The sequence below is a fragment of the Hypanus sabinus genome, chromosome 16 (assembly GCF_030144855.1).
Source record: "Hypanus sabinus isolate sHypSab1 chromosome 16, sHypSab1.hap1, whole genome shotgun sequence".
Taxonomy (NCBI): domain Eukaryota; kingdom Metazoa; phylum Chordata; class Chondrichthyes; order Myliobatiformes; family Dasyatidae; genus Hypanus; species Hypanus sabinus.
Window position 1 is genome coordinate 87,028,578 of NC_082721.1, and position 12,098 is coordinate 87,040,675.

Below are 12,098 nucleotides of genomic sequence, written 5' to 3' on the forward strand. Positions count from 1 at the left end.
AGTGCCAGGAGGGAGATCAGTGAAGAGGGACAAATGAACAAGGGAATCATTTAGGGAGTGATCCCTGCGGAAAACAGAAAACGGGTGGGGGGGGAGTGATAGATAGAGACAGTGAGATCGAGAAAGGGTAGGAAAGTGTGGGGAACTCTAACTCCTCATCTTTTTTCTCCATTCCTCCTGAAGGATCTCAGCGTGAGACATCGACTGAACTCTTTCCCATAGATGCTGTCTGGCCTGATGAGTTCCTCCGGCATTTTGTGCATGATGCTTGGATTTCCAGCATCTGCAGATTTTCTCTTGTTCAAATTTACTGTCATTCAACCACACATACATCTAGAGCTAAATGGAAGAGCATTCCTCTGGAGCCAAGGTGCAGAATACGGTGCATATAGTCACATACACAACATCTAATTACAATCTAGCACATAAAGTCACAAAATACTATTAGCATGAAGATTGACAGGTTGACGTAAAGTGTGAGGTGCATGTTTATATAAGACAATATAATGTTACTGGCAGAGTTATAATAAAACGAACAATCATATAAATAGATCATAAGACCATTCAATACAGGAACAGAATTTTGTCATGCGGTCCATTAAGGCTGCTCTGACATTCAAGCGTCTGATTTTTTTCAACCCAATTCTCCCAATTGCTCTCCATAACCTTTAGCTCCCTTACCAATCAAAAATCTATCAATCACTGCATTAACTACAGCCTCTACAGTCTTCTGTTGCAATGAATTGTGTTGATGCACCATAAGGGAAGTTCTTGTGTTGATGTTCGGAAAAAAAATGTGGAAGAAAACATTCAAAGAGGAACTCGTGTCCCATAAGAAAGCAGCGTGATCAAGGACCCACACCATCCAGAACATGCTCTCCCTCGCTGCTTCCACAGGGAAGGAGAAACAGCATCTTTGGGTCCCACACCACCAGGTTTAGGAACAGTTATTACCCCTCAACTCAGGCTCCTGAACCAGCATCAACTTCACACACCTCAACACTGAACTGATTGCACGGCCTACAGACCCACTTTCTGTCATAGTATGAACTGGCAACATCGGAACACGAGTGCAGAGGGGAGACAGGCTCTGATGCAGAGACAGTGATGAGAGTTTATTCTTAATAATTCCAAAAGAACATCGGTGACTTGGCCAAGTCACACAGCAAGAAGTAACATTCTCAAAACCAGGACCTTGCGATAATCAGGCATCACAAATAATACAAGTAACGTGTTATCTCTGAGCCTATCAAAATAAACTTAACAAGCTTGAACAGGAGGCACCAGGAGACCGGATACAAAGAGAAAAACACACTCGAGAAAAACACAAGGAATGCTAAACGATTAACGACTCTCGTTAAACAACAATTAACTAATTCAATACTGAAAACTCTCAGAGCCAAATGCTCTTCACTGCCCCAACACGCCCAAAGAGCTCATTACACTTTCAAGGTCTCTACAGCTTATGATTTCAGTACTATTGATATATTTACAGTACCCTACCTGTACATACAGTCCTCCTGGTACATTGCATAAAAATATAAAATATTCTCTTCAAATAGCTTCTAACCTGAGGTCAATAGAAACAATTTTCTGATTATTTCTGATAATAGATTACTATGCAAGTCATCTCTGTCTCCCTCTCTATATTGAACACTGACTACATTTCAAAAGTATTTAGTTGATTATAAAGCTCTTTGGAATACCCTGGATTTATGACTGTTACTATGGAAATATAATTCATTTTGATCTATTGCAGTGTACCGAAACCTCCTGCTGATTTTACCTTCGTCTGGATGAGCCAGGCTGAGCAACACTTTGAAACTTGTCCGGTGAGTGTTAATCTTATTGAATGTTGAGTACTTTGACAAGAGACAGCTTCTACTGCAAATGACATATCATTTTCCTGTTGAATAAATTACGCCCATATTGCTGGGAGTTTGGAAGAGTATCAGATTACATCTTGGAAGATATTGATCCAATCATGAGGGAGGCACAGCAGCAGATCTACTTATCTAGGAAGAGATTTCTCCTGGCCACCAAATACTCCTGCAAGTCTCGCCAATGAGCAGTTTTGGGCCCCTGATCTTAGAAAGGATGTGTGAAACTGGAGAGGGTGCAAAGGATACTCACAAAAATGATTCCAAGATTGAATGGCTTATCATATGAAGAGTGTTTGATGTCTCTGGGCCTGCATTCACTAGAATTAAGAAGAATAATGGGTCACCTCATTGAAACCTATCAAATATTGAAAGGCCCTGATAGAGTGGAAGTGGAGAGGATGTGTCCTATGATGGGAGAGTCTAAGACCAGAGGATACTGCCTCAGAATAAAGGGGTGTCCTTTTAGAATGGAACTGAGATGCAATTTCTTTAGCTAGAGAGTGGTGAATCTGTGGAAGCTGTTGCCACAGGCCACTGTGGAGGCCATATCATTGGGTATATTTAAAGCAGAAGTTGATAGATTCTTGATTAGTCAGGGCATGAAGGGATACAGGGAGGAGGCAGGAGACTGGGGCTAAGAGTGAAATTAATCAGCCACGATGAAATGGCAGAGCAGACTCGGTGGGCCAAATGGCCTCATTCTACTCCTATATTTTATGTGTGTGTGTGTGTGTGTGTGTATACTTTTTTAAATATAATTTTGTTTTGATTTGAAGCAGATGGTGGAAGGGCATCTGTCTCCATCCTCTCTTTATTTGCCCTTGAAAGAGCAATATCTGTGAGTCTTAAGTTTTTGTTAATATTGGTAAATTTGCAAGGAGATAGCAGATATTTGTAGTAAGCACAAGGTTGTGATTGTGGGAGATTTTAATTTTCCACACATGGACTGGGAAGCCCATACTGTAAAAGGGATGGATGGTTTGGAGTTTGTAAAATGTATGCAGGATAGTTTTTTGCAGCACTACATAGAGGTACCAACTAGAGAAGGGCAGTGTTAGATCTTCTGTTAGGGAATGAAATAGGTCAGGTGACAGAGGTATGTGTTGGGGAGCACTTTGGATCCAGTGATCACAACACCATTAGTTTCAATATAATTATGGAGAAGGATAGGACTGGACCCAGGGTTGAGATTTTTGATTGGAGAAAGGCTAACTTTGAGGAGATGCGAAAGGATTTAGGAGTGGATTGGGACAATTTGTTTTATGGGAAGGATGTAATAGAGAAATGGCGGTCATTTAAAAGTGAAATATTGAGGGTACAGAATCTTTATGTTCCTCTTAGGTTGAAAGGAAAGGTTAAAAGTTTGAGAGAGCCATGGTTTTCAAGGGATATTGGAAACTTGGTTAGGAAAAAGAGAGATAGCTACAATAAATATAGGCAGTATAGAGTAAATGAGGTGCTCGAGGAATATAAAGAATGTAAGAAGAATCTTAAGAAAGAAATTAGAAAGGCTAAAAGAAGATATGAGGTTGCTTTGGCAAGTAAGGTGAAAATAAATCCGAAGGGTTTCTACAGTTATATTAATAGCAAAAGGATAGTGAGGGATAAAATTGGTTCCTTAGAGAATCAGAGTGGACAGCTATGTGTGGAGCTGAAAGGGATGGGGGAGATTTTGAACAATTTCTTTTCTTCGGTATTCACTAAGAAGAAGGATATTGAATTAAGTAAGGTAAGGGAAACAAGTAGGGAAGTTATGGAAACTATGACGATTAAAGAGGAGGAAGTACTGGTGCTTTTAAGGAATATAAAAGTGGATAAATCTCCGAATCCTGACAGGATATTCCCTAGGACCTTGAGGGAAGTTAGTGTAGAAATAGCAATATTTAGATTTTAATAAATAGCAATAGAAATATTTCAAATGTCATTAGTAACGGGGATGATGCTGAAGGATTGGCGTATTGCTCATGTGGTTACATTGTTTAAAAAGGGTTCTAGGAGTAAATCTAGCAATTATCCGCCTGTCCGTTTGACATCAGTGGTGGGTAAATTAATGGAAAGTATTCTTAGAGATGGTATATATAATTATCTGGATAGACAAGGTCTGATTAGGAATACTCAACATGGATTTGTGCGTGGAAAGTCATGTTTGACAAATCTTATTGAATTTTTTGAAGAGGTTACAAAGAAAGTTGATGAGAGTAAAGCAGTGGATGTTGTCTATATGGACTTCAGTAAGGAATTTGATGAGGTTCCGCATGGAAGGTTAGTTAGGAAGGTTCAATCGTTAGGTATTAATATTGAAGTAGTAAAATGGATTCAACAGTGGCTGGATGGGAGATGCCAGAGAGTAGTGGTGGATAACTGTTTGTCAGTTTGGAGGCCGGTGACTAGTGGTGTGCCTCAGGGATCTGTACTGGGTCCAATGTTGTTTGTCATATACATTAATGATCTGGATGATGGGGTGGTAAATTGGATTAGTAAGTATGCAGATGATACTAAGGTAAGTGGTGTTGTGGATAATGAAGTAGGTTTTCAAAGTTTGCAGAGAGATTTAGACCAGTTAGAAGAGTGGGCTGAGCGATGGCAGATGGAGTTTAATGCTGATAAGTGTGAGGAGCTACATTTTCAGAATAATAAAAGGAATAATCAAAATAGGACATACATCGTAAATGGTAGGGCATTGAAGAATGCAGTAGAACAGAGTGATCTAGGAATAATGGTGCATAGTTCCCTGAAGGTGGAATCTCATGTGGATAGGGTGGTGAAGAAAGCTTTTGGTATGTTGGCCTTTATAAATCAGAGCATTGAGTATAGGAGTTGGGATGTAATGCTAAAATTGTACAAGGCATTGGTAAGGCCGAATTTGGAGTATTGTGTACAGTTCTGGTCACCGAATTATAGGAAAGATATCCACAAAATAGAGAGAGTACAGAGAAGATTTACTAGAATGTTACCTGGGTTGCAGCACCTAAGTTACAGGGAAAGGTTGAACAAGTTAGGTCTTTATTCTTTGGAGCGTAGAAGGTTGAGGGGGGACTTGATAGAGGTATTTAAAATTATGAGGGGGATAGATAGAGTTGACGTGGATAGGCTTTTTCCATTGAGAGTAGGGGAGATTCAAACAAGAGGACATGAATTGAGAGTTAGGGGGCAAAAGTGTAAGGGTAACATGAGGGGGAATTTCTTTACTCAGAGAGTGGTAGCTGTGTGGAAAGAGCTTCCAGTAGAAGTGGTAGAGGCAGGTTCGGTATTCTCATTTAAGGTAAAATTGGATAGGTATATGGACAGGAAAGGAATGGAGGGTTATGGGCTGAGTGCAGGTCAGTGGGATTAGGTGAGAGTAAGCGTTCGGCATGGACTAGAAGGGCCGAGGGCCTGTTTCTGTGCTGTAATTGTTGTATGGTTATATGGTAAACATTTAGTAGATACAGTTCTGTACATTTATTTATTACTATTATTGTATTTTCAGTTCGTCTTCTTTTGCATTTTAGTTGTTTTCTTTGTGTGTTGTTTATTTTTTGTTGTATTGTTTTCTGCTACTGTTCTATCCTCAGTGACAATTTAATTAGATACACCTGTAAGTACATAGTGTTAATGCTAATATCTAATGAACCAATCATGTTGCAGCAACTCAGTGCTTAAAAGTATGCAGATGTGGTTAAGAGGTTCAGTTGTTGTTCAGCCAAAACATCTGAACGGGGAAGAAATGTGATCAAAGTGAGTGACTGTGGAATGATTATTGGTGCTAGAAAGGTTGCTTTGAGTATCTCAGAAACTGCTGATCTCCTGGAACTTTCACACACAAGTATCCAGAGTTTACAGAAACATGGTGCGAGAAACAAAAACACATTTAGTGAGTGGCAGTCCCATGGGTGAAAATGCCTTGTTAATGAGAGAGGTCAGAGGAGAATGGCCAGACTGGTTCAAACTCACAGGAAGTTGACAGTAACTCAAATAACCACGTAATACACCAGTGGTGTGCAGAAGAGCATCTCTGTTGGAAGTTAGTTCAAGTAGTAACATGGGGCAGTCACATACCTTCGATTCAACTTGATCTGGATTGAACTTTGAAACCCATTCCACCAATGCAGCCTTGAGACAGTGCAGAATCTGAAAAAAATGTTTTTGGCATCATGTATTAGATATTCAGTCCACAAACTAGCTAGAAAGATAGGCTAGTAGAATGTGTGGAGAAATTGAATTTACAAACTGTATTGTTATTTTCCTTTAGTCCCTAAAAGGACATCCCTTTAGCATCCACAAAGCTAACAGCATTGTGAAGGACCCACAGACTCTTCATACAAACTCTTCTCCCTCCTGCCATCTGGCATAAGGTACCAAAGCATTCAGTCTTTCACAACCAGACTGTATAACAGTTTCTTTCCCCAAGCCATTAGACTCCTCAATTCTCAGAGTCTAGTCTGACACCAACCTACACACACACACACACACACACACTCAACTGAACACCACTCCACTCCCTTTGCAATTTTTGCTCATTTCTTTCTCAATTCCTACTAAGACATTGTTTACATTTACATCATTTATTATTATGTTGTAAGTTGCCCTTTACTGTGCCTATTGTCTTGTCTATTAATTATTGTACTGTCTTGCACTGTTTTGTGCACTTTATGTAGTCCCGTGTAGGTCTGTAGTCTAGTGTAGTTTTGTGTTGCTTCACATAGTCTAGTGTAGTTTTGTGTTGTTTCAGGCAGTCTAGTGTAGTTTTGTGTTGTTTCATGTGGCACCATGGTCCTGGAGGAACGTTGTTTCAGTTTTACTGTGTACTGTACCAGCAGTTATGGTTGAAGTGACAATAGAAGTGACTTGACTTGAACAGAGATGAAGGTGAATTTCATTGCCTTTCTCATGGAGTTCATTGCTGTGCAGACCAGGTCTTTGGGAGCATTTAAAGTGGAGGTTGATGGGTTCTAGATTAGTAAGAGCATCAAAGGTTATGGGGAGCCGACCCCACAACCAACAAGCTCTTTAACAAAGGGTTAAATACACTCATGTGCCCATCCATTGAGATGTTCCCACAACCAATTATCTCACTTTAAGGACTCTTTATCAGGTTATTTCATGTTCTTGTTATTTATTGCTATTTATTTATATTTACATTTGCTCAGTTTCTTGTCTTCTGCACTCTGGCTGATCTTTCATTGATCCTGTTACTATTCTAAAGATTTGCTTGGTATGCTCATGGACAATGAATCTCAGGGTTGTATGTGGTGACATATATGTACTTTGATAATAAATTTTTTTTGAAACTTTGAAGACAGGAGAACAGGGTTGACCAGGATAATAAATCAGCCATGTCGCTGCAGACTCAATGGACCAAATGGCATAATTCTGCTCCTGTGTTTTATGGCCTTATGTACCTCAGACTAGAGTGATGGGTTGACTGTGGTTACCTGTGCTGAAGTGATCTGTCTCAGATATTTATGTCTCGGATGTCACTGCCTAAACATTGAAAGTCAGGTATATCAGGAGGCCAAAGCCAATTTAATTGATGTACCGTTGGACTCCAAGGGAAGAGCACCAACATCCGGATGTAATGGGCATAATGCACATCCCACCTGAACTCTCAGCTGTGATTGTTTAATATATTTAAGGTGGAGGTGGGTATCTCTTCGAAAGACCGAGAACTGAAGGTCATGGGAAACTATCACAGGAGAGAACCTGAGGATAGAAGAACGTGCCCCAGTCCTCATTGCGAAGTCTGAGGACAGTGATACAATCACAAAGAAGACTCAACAGAGGCTCTGTGTCATTAGGAATCTCAGGAGATTTGGTATGTAACCAAATATTCTTGCAGATTTCTATATACAGTGGAGAGTTTTCTGACTGATTGTATCACAGCTGGTATGGAGGCTTCAATGCAGAGGGCACTAGAGGCTGCAGAGGGCTTTTGACTCAGACACAACCCATCCCTCTATCAAGGACCTCTTCAAACTGCAGAGTCTCAAGAGGGCAGCGCCCATCACTAATGACCCTCACCATTTGGGGCATCTCCTCTTCTTGTTACTACCATCAGGGAGGAGATGCAGAACACTGAAAACCCACAATTAATTACTCAGGACCAACTTCTCCCTCCCCGTCATTAGGTGGAGATGAAGTATGAAGTAGGCTGGAAGGACAGGTTGAGGCAGATGTTGTTGTCACAGTGCCAATTTCTTCCCATGAATGTGTCAGGTTAGGCAAGGCATGGAATCCTGTTGTCAAAATGAATGTTATGAAAGGGCAAGAATTACACTGCAATTTTGGTGACAGCTCAGAAGGGTGACTGAGGGACATAGATGGATTGGACATTCATGCAGAGACAGCAAAGAACTAAAATTAGCAGCAGAATTTTCTAGAAAACATACCAATTCATTGCCAACATTGTTGTATAGATTGATATCGCCTCAAACTTATCAATAACAAGTTCAGTCAGATGTTGTTCATTGGAAATGTCATCAGATCACCTGCTCGATGAGATTCTATGAATATTTTGGAACATAGTATCAATCATTAACTTTTTATTCCTCTCCATAAATGCTGATTGACTTGCTGAATTCTTCCAGAATTTTGTGTGTGCTTACCACACAGACTCCTTTATCTTGGCTTTTTATGGGGTAGAGTCATTGAACCTTGACAGTGCCAAAGAATGTATACTTGCCTTGGCAATCAACATGTCCCTCTCCTTGCCTACCATCTGTACATGAGAGCCTAGGTATTCTGTTGGACCTCAGCTCTTAGATACCATCAAGCATTACCTTGTCCCTTGATTTGTGCTGAAGTCCAGTGCTTGCAGTAATTAGTGCAGATATTTCCTGTTCATTCTGGTTAGAGAGGTCAGGTGAATTTTAAACAAGGGGCCTCTACTTTTTGCTAAACTTGACTTTTTAAACAGGACAGCTGTCACTTGTAACAATCTCTAACAGTTGTAAGTTAAACTTCCAATTAATATTCATTGTTTGGCTTCTGGTTGTAAACAGGAGCCAGAATTTAGTTCTTAATGTAAATAGGAAGCAATAATCAGTTTTATGTTGGGAAAGCACAGCTTTACAAAGACAATAACTGCATAGAGCCACAGATTTTCTGGCTCATAGCATGAGTCTAACTGTTCAAAAGGTGCAGAATAAGACAATGGGATATTTAATTAGGTTTATGTGAAAATGGACAACACTGGCTAAATTGTTTAACACAAGGAAGTTTGCAGACCTGATAGAAACAATTACGTAGAATATCAATAACTGATCTATTAATAAGTTGGAATATTTCCGTACTCGGACAAGTTAGCTTGACAACATTAGTTGTAGGTAGCTGGGAACTGTGCTTCAAAGAAGCTATTAGATCATTTGTGTAAAAAGTTTATCTGAGGAAATATCTCTGTGTATAAAGTTACCCAAGTGGCAAAGAAAGTGTATAAATGAAGACAACAGTTCAGGCTTATTAGGAATGAGGAATGGAACATCATGAAGCATGAAGGAAACATGAGATGTACTAGCGTTCATTCCTCTGCCTTTGTCACAATGTGTGAGCAAGGGTGCTGGGCGGAGGACCCAAATGCGGACACAAAACACTGTTTTTTGGGGTTAACTAAATAGAGTTTATTACTAGTTACAAGGAGCGCTGTGATGAAAGGATAGGACAGAGAGAAATCAAGGAGATCAAAGTGGAAACGCGAATAGGTATAATGCACAAGGAGTCGGGCCCTGGACTAGGCTGGGACTCAAGGTCTGGGCTAGGACTTGGAGCTTGAGGATCAGAGCCAGGACTCGGAACACGGACCCCGGAGCCAGGACTTGATACTGGAACCTCGGAGCCAGGACTTGATACTGGAACCTCGGAGCCAGGACTTGATACTGGAACCTCGGAGCCAGGACTTGATACTGGAACCCCGGAGCCAGGACGATACTGGAACCTCGGAGCCAGGACTTGATACTGGAACCCCGGATACTCAAACACAGGACATAGAACACTGGTCCGGGACTCCTCCTTAGACACAGGACACAGTCGGGACTCTTCTTATTTATGGTACAGACTCAGACACAGGACATAAAACAATGAGTCGGGAATCTTCCTTAGACACATGATGGAGTTGGGACTCTTCTTGACACAGGGTCAGGACCCCTCTAGGGTACAGGGCCGGGACCCCTTTTAAACACAGGACATGGATACGGAGTCCACACAACAATAGACGGTACTATAACTGGGCACAAGCAGCGGTCAGCTCCTGACTCACCCTGGTGGGTTACCCTTGCTGGAACTGCTCTGACGAGGGAAGGCAGCTTGCTGGCCCTTGCTTCGGGAGGAGACTTGGCTCGCTCCGGCAAGAAACTTAGTTGGCTCCAGCTAGATGACTTAGGCTCGCACTGGCTTCAGTGACTTTGTTAATGCTCCATAACACTCTCGCCCCGAAAGGCTGAAGCTGGAGACTTATAAACTGTCGGTTCGGTTGAGAGTAAATTGCCTTTAATCACCAAGCCCGAGGGACATGGGAAAACAGGGAATTAAAGAGAAACAAGGAGTCAACGGTCCGGATCGTAACACAAACAAGATAAGTTTAAAGGGAACACAATCCGGACCATGACAGCTTTAGATTTGTGCCTTGAATGACTGATTCATCTACATTGTTAACATGTCTTTTTAGTTTGAAAAGGATGAAGAAAGTGCAATATTTTCCCAGGAGCTGGAACTCAGACTCTAAGTCAGAGGTCCCAGCTGATACTTGAACAGATCTTGTGGGGAAACCCAGTGCACAGGAAACTTGGGGTTTGGGACAAAGTAGAGGTGTTTTCCCATCCACCAGAGGCTAGGACACATACAGAGGGACCTTATTGATGCACTATCAATTACTCCAAAAGACTGGAAGTAGAGTAAACACTGAAAAGCTTTAATTAACAGTAAAATGCATCCACGTCCATGCTGGTTTGTCCTGGACAGTGGGAGGAGCCATGACACCATGGCCTTTATTCAGGGGTCTGTGGGAAGAGCCACAGGAGCAATCAGCAGAGGGACGTGTCCAGGCACATTCAGCCATTTAACCCACTTACAACCTATATACATGGTTAATCTCAGCCCTCCACATGTTATGACAACAACATTACCCTCAGTGTTAGCAATGTAAAACAGCTGATCTGCCTGATAAGACTGGGCACAAGGACGAGTTCTATCTCATGGTAATAAACTATTATATAGTTCCCTAGTATAATAAGGTAGACTTTGACCTCACAACCTACCTTGTTATGATCTTGCACTTTATTACTTACATAAAATACTCTTTCTCCGTAGCTGTTACTTTATTCTGCATTGTTATTGTTCTATTTGTTCTACCTCAATGCAGTATGTAATGACAGGATCTGAGTAAACAGTAGGCAAGCCAAGTTTTTCACAGTATCCAGCACATGTAGCAATAATAACAGTTCCAGCGTCTAAGAGGTTTTGCCTTACCATTGACCATATACATTACCTCTTGCTGTGGTGTCCCTGGAGGTGTTCGTGATGAGCCACACCATCTCACAGCATTACCAGTGTACACACGGATCGATCTCACTGTGCTGATGTCAGACACCCAAGAATTCAAAGAAGTCATTTCAGAGACCTGAACTTCCATGGAACAAGTTATCAAACTCAATAGCAAAACGCCACGCTTTTAAGCTGAGTATAGTTTCATTTCCACTGAGCTTCTGATGATTAGTACACACAAATTATCATCGGACTGCCAGCTGTAATGCATAAATAGAGAAATTCTGCACCATAAAACGTAAGTAGCAACCAATCATAAAGAAGTATTTGTTTGAACTATACATCCAGTCAGATTTGTTGGGCGGAGATCTTGCTGAGCTGTCGAGTCACTGTTGGGTAATCTGTAAATAATGACTGTGTAGAATTCTGCTCCCATCTCCACCCAGCACTTATTCATTCTCAGACGATCCGCTGTTCATCAGTAATATAGGAATGACAGAGCAGAATTCTAGGAACAAAGCAGGGCAGCCAATCAGTGCTCTGGGGATTTAGTTACATCTCCCAAAATCGAAGCACCAGATCTGTAAACTCCCCGACACGATCTGAATTTCCCCATTTCCCCACCTATTCATGTGTCTGTTTAAAAGCCACTTGAATATTGCACTCATTTCTGCATTACTCACTTCCCCTTCTAAATCATTCCAGAAACTTTATTGCACTCTGTATAAAATAACTCAGAGACCCCTTCAGTCCTGGTCTCTC

General features: G+C 41.2%; 1 protein-coding gene across 2 annotated transcripts in view; it reads right to left on the reverse strand.

Moving 5' to 3' along the window:
* The window catches only part of LOC132405887 (glutamate--cysteine ligase regulatory subunit-like), a 38,114-nt gene extending 26,630 nt beyond the window's left edge, over nt 1-11,484 (reverse strand). Inside the window, exons 1-2 of one of the 2 annotated variants that reach the window (XM_059990869.1) lie at nt 11,341-11,484; nt 5,922-5,993 (exon numbers count right to left, since the gene is read on the reverse strand). In XM_059990869.1, coding sequence (XP_059846852.1) covers nt 5,922-5,993; nt 11,341-11,484 — 216 coding nt within the window. The remainder of the gene's footprint in view (nt 1-5,921; nt 5,994-11,340) is intronic. The other variant, XM_059990871.1, reaches the window with a different exon arrangement.
* Nucleotides 11,485-12,098: the final 614 nt, after the last annotated feature.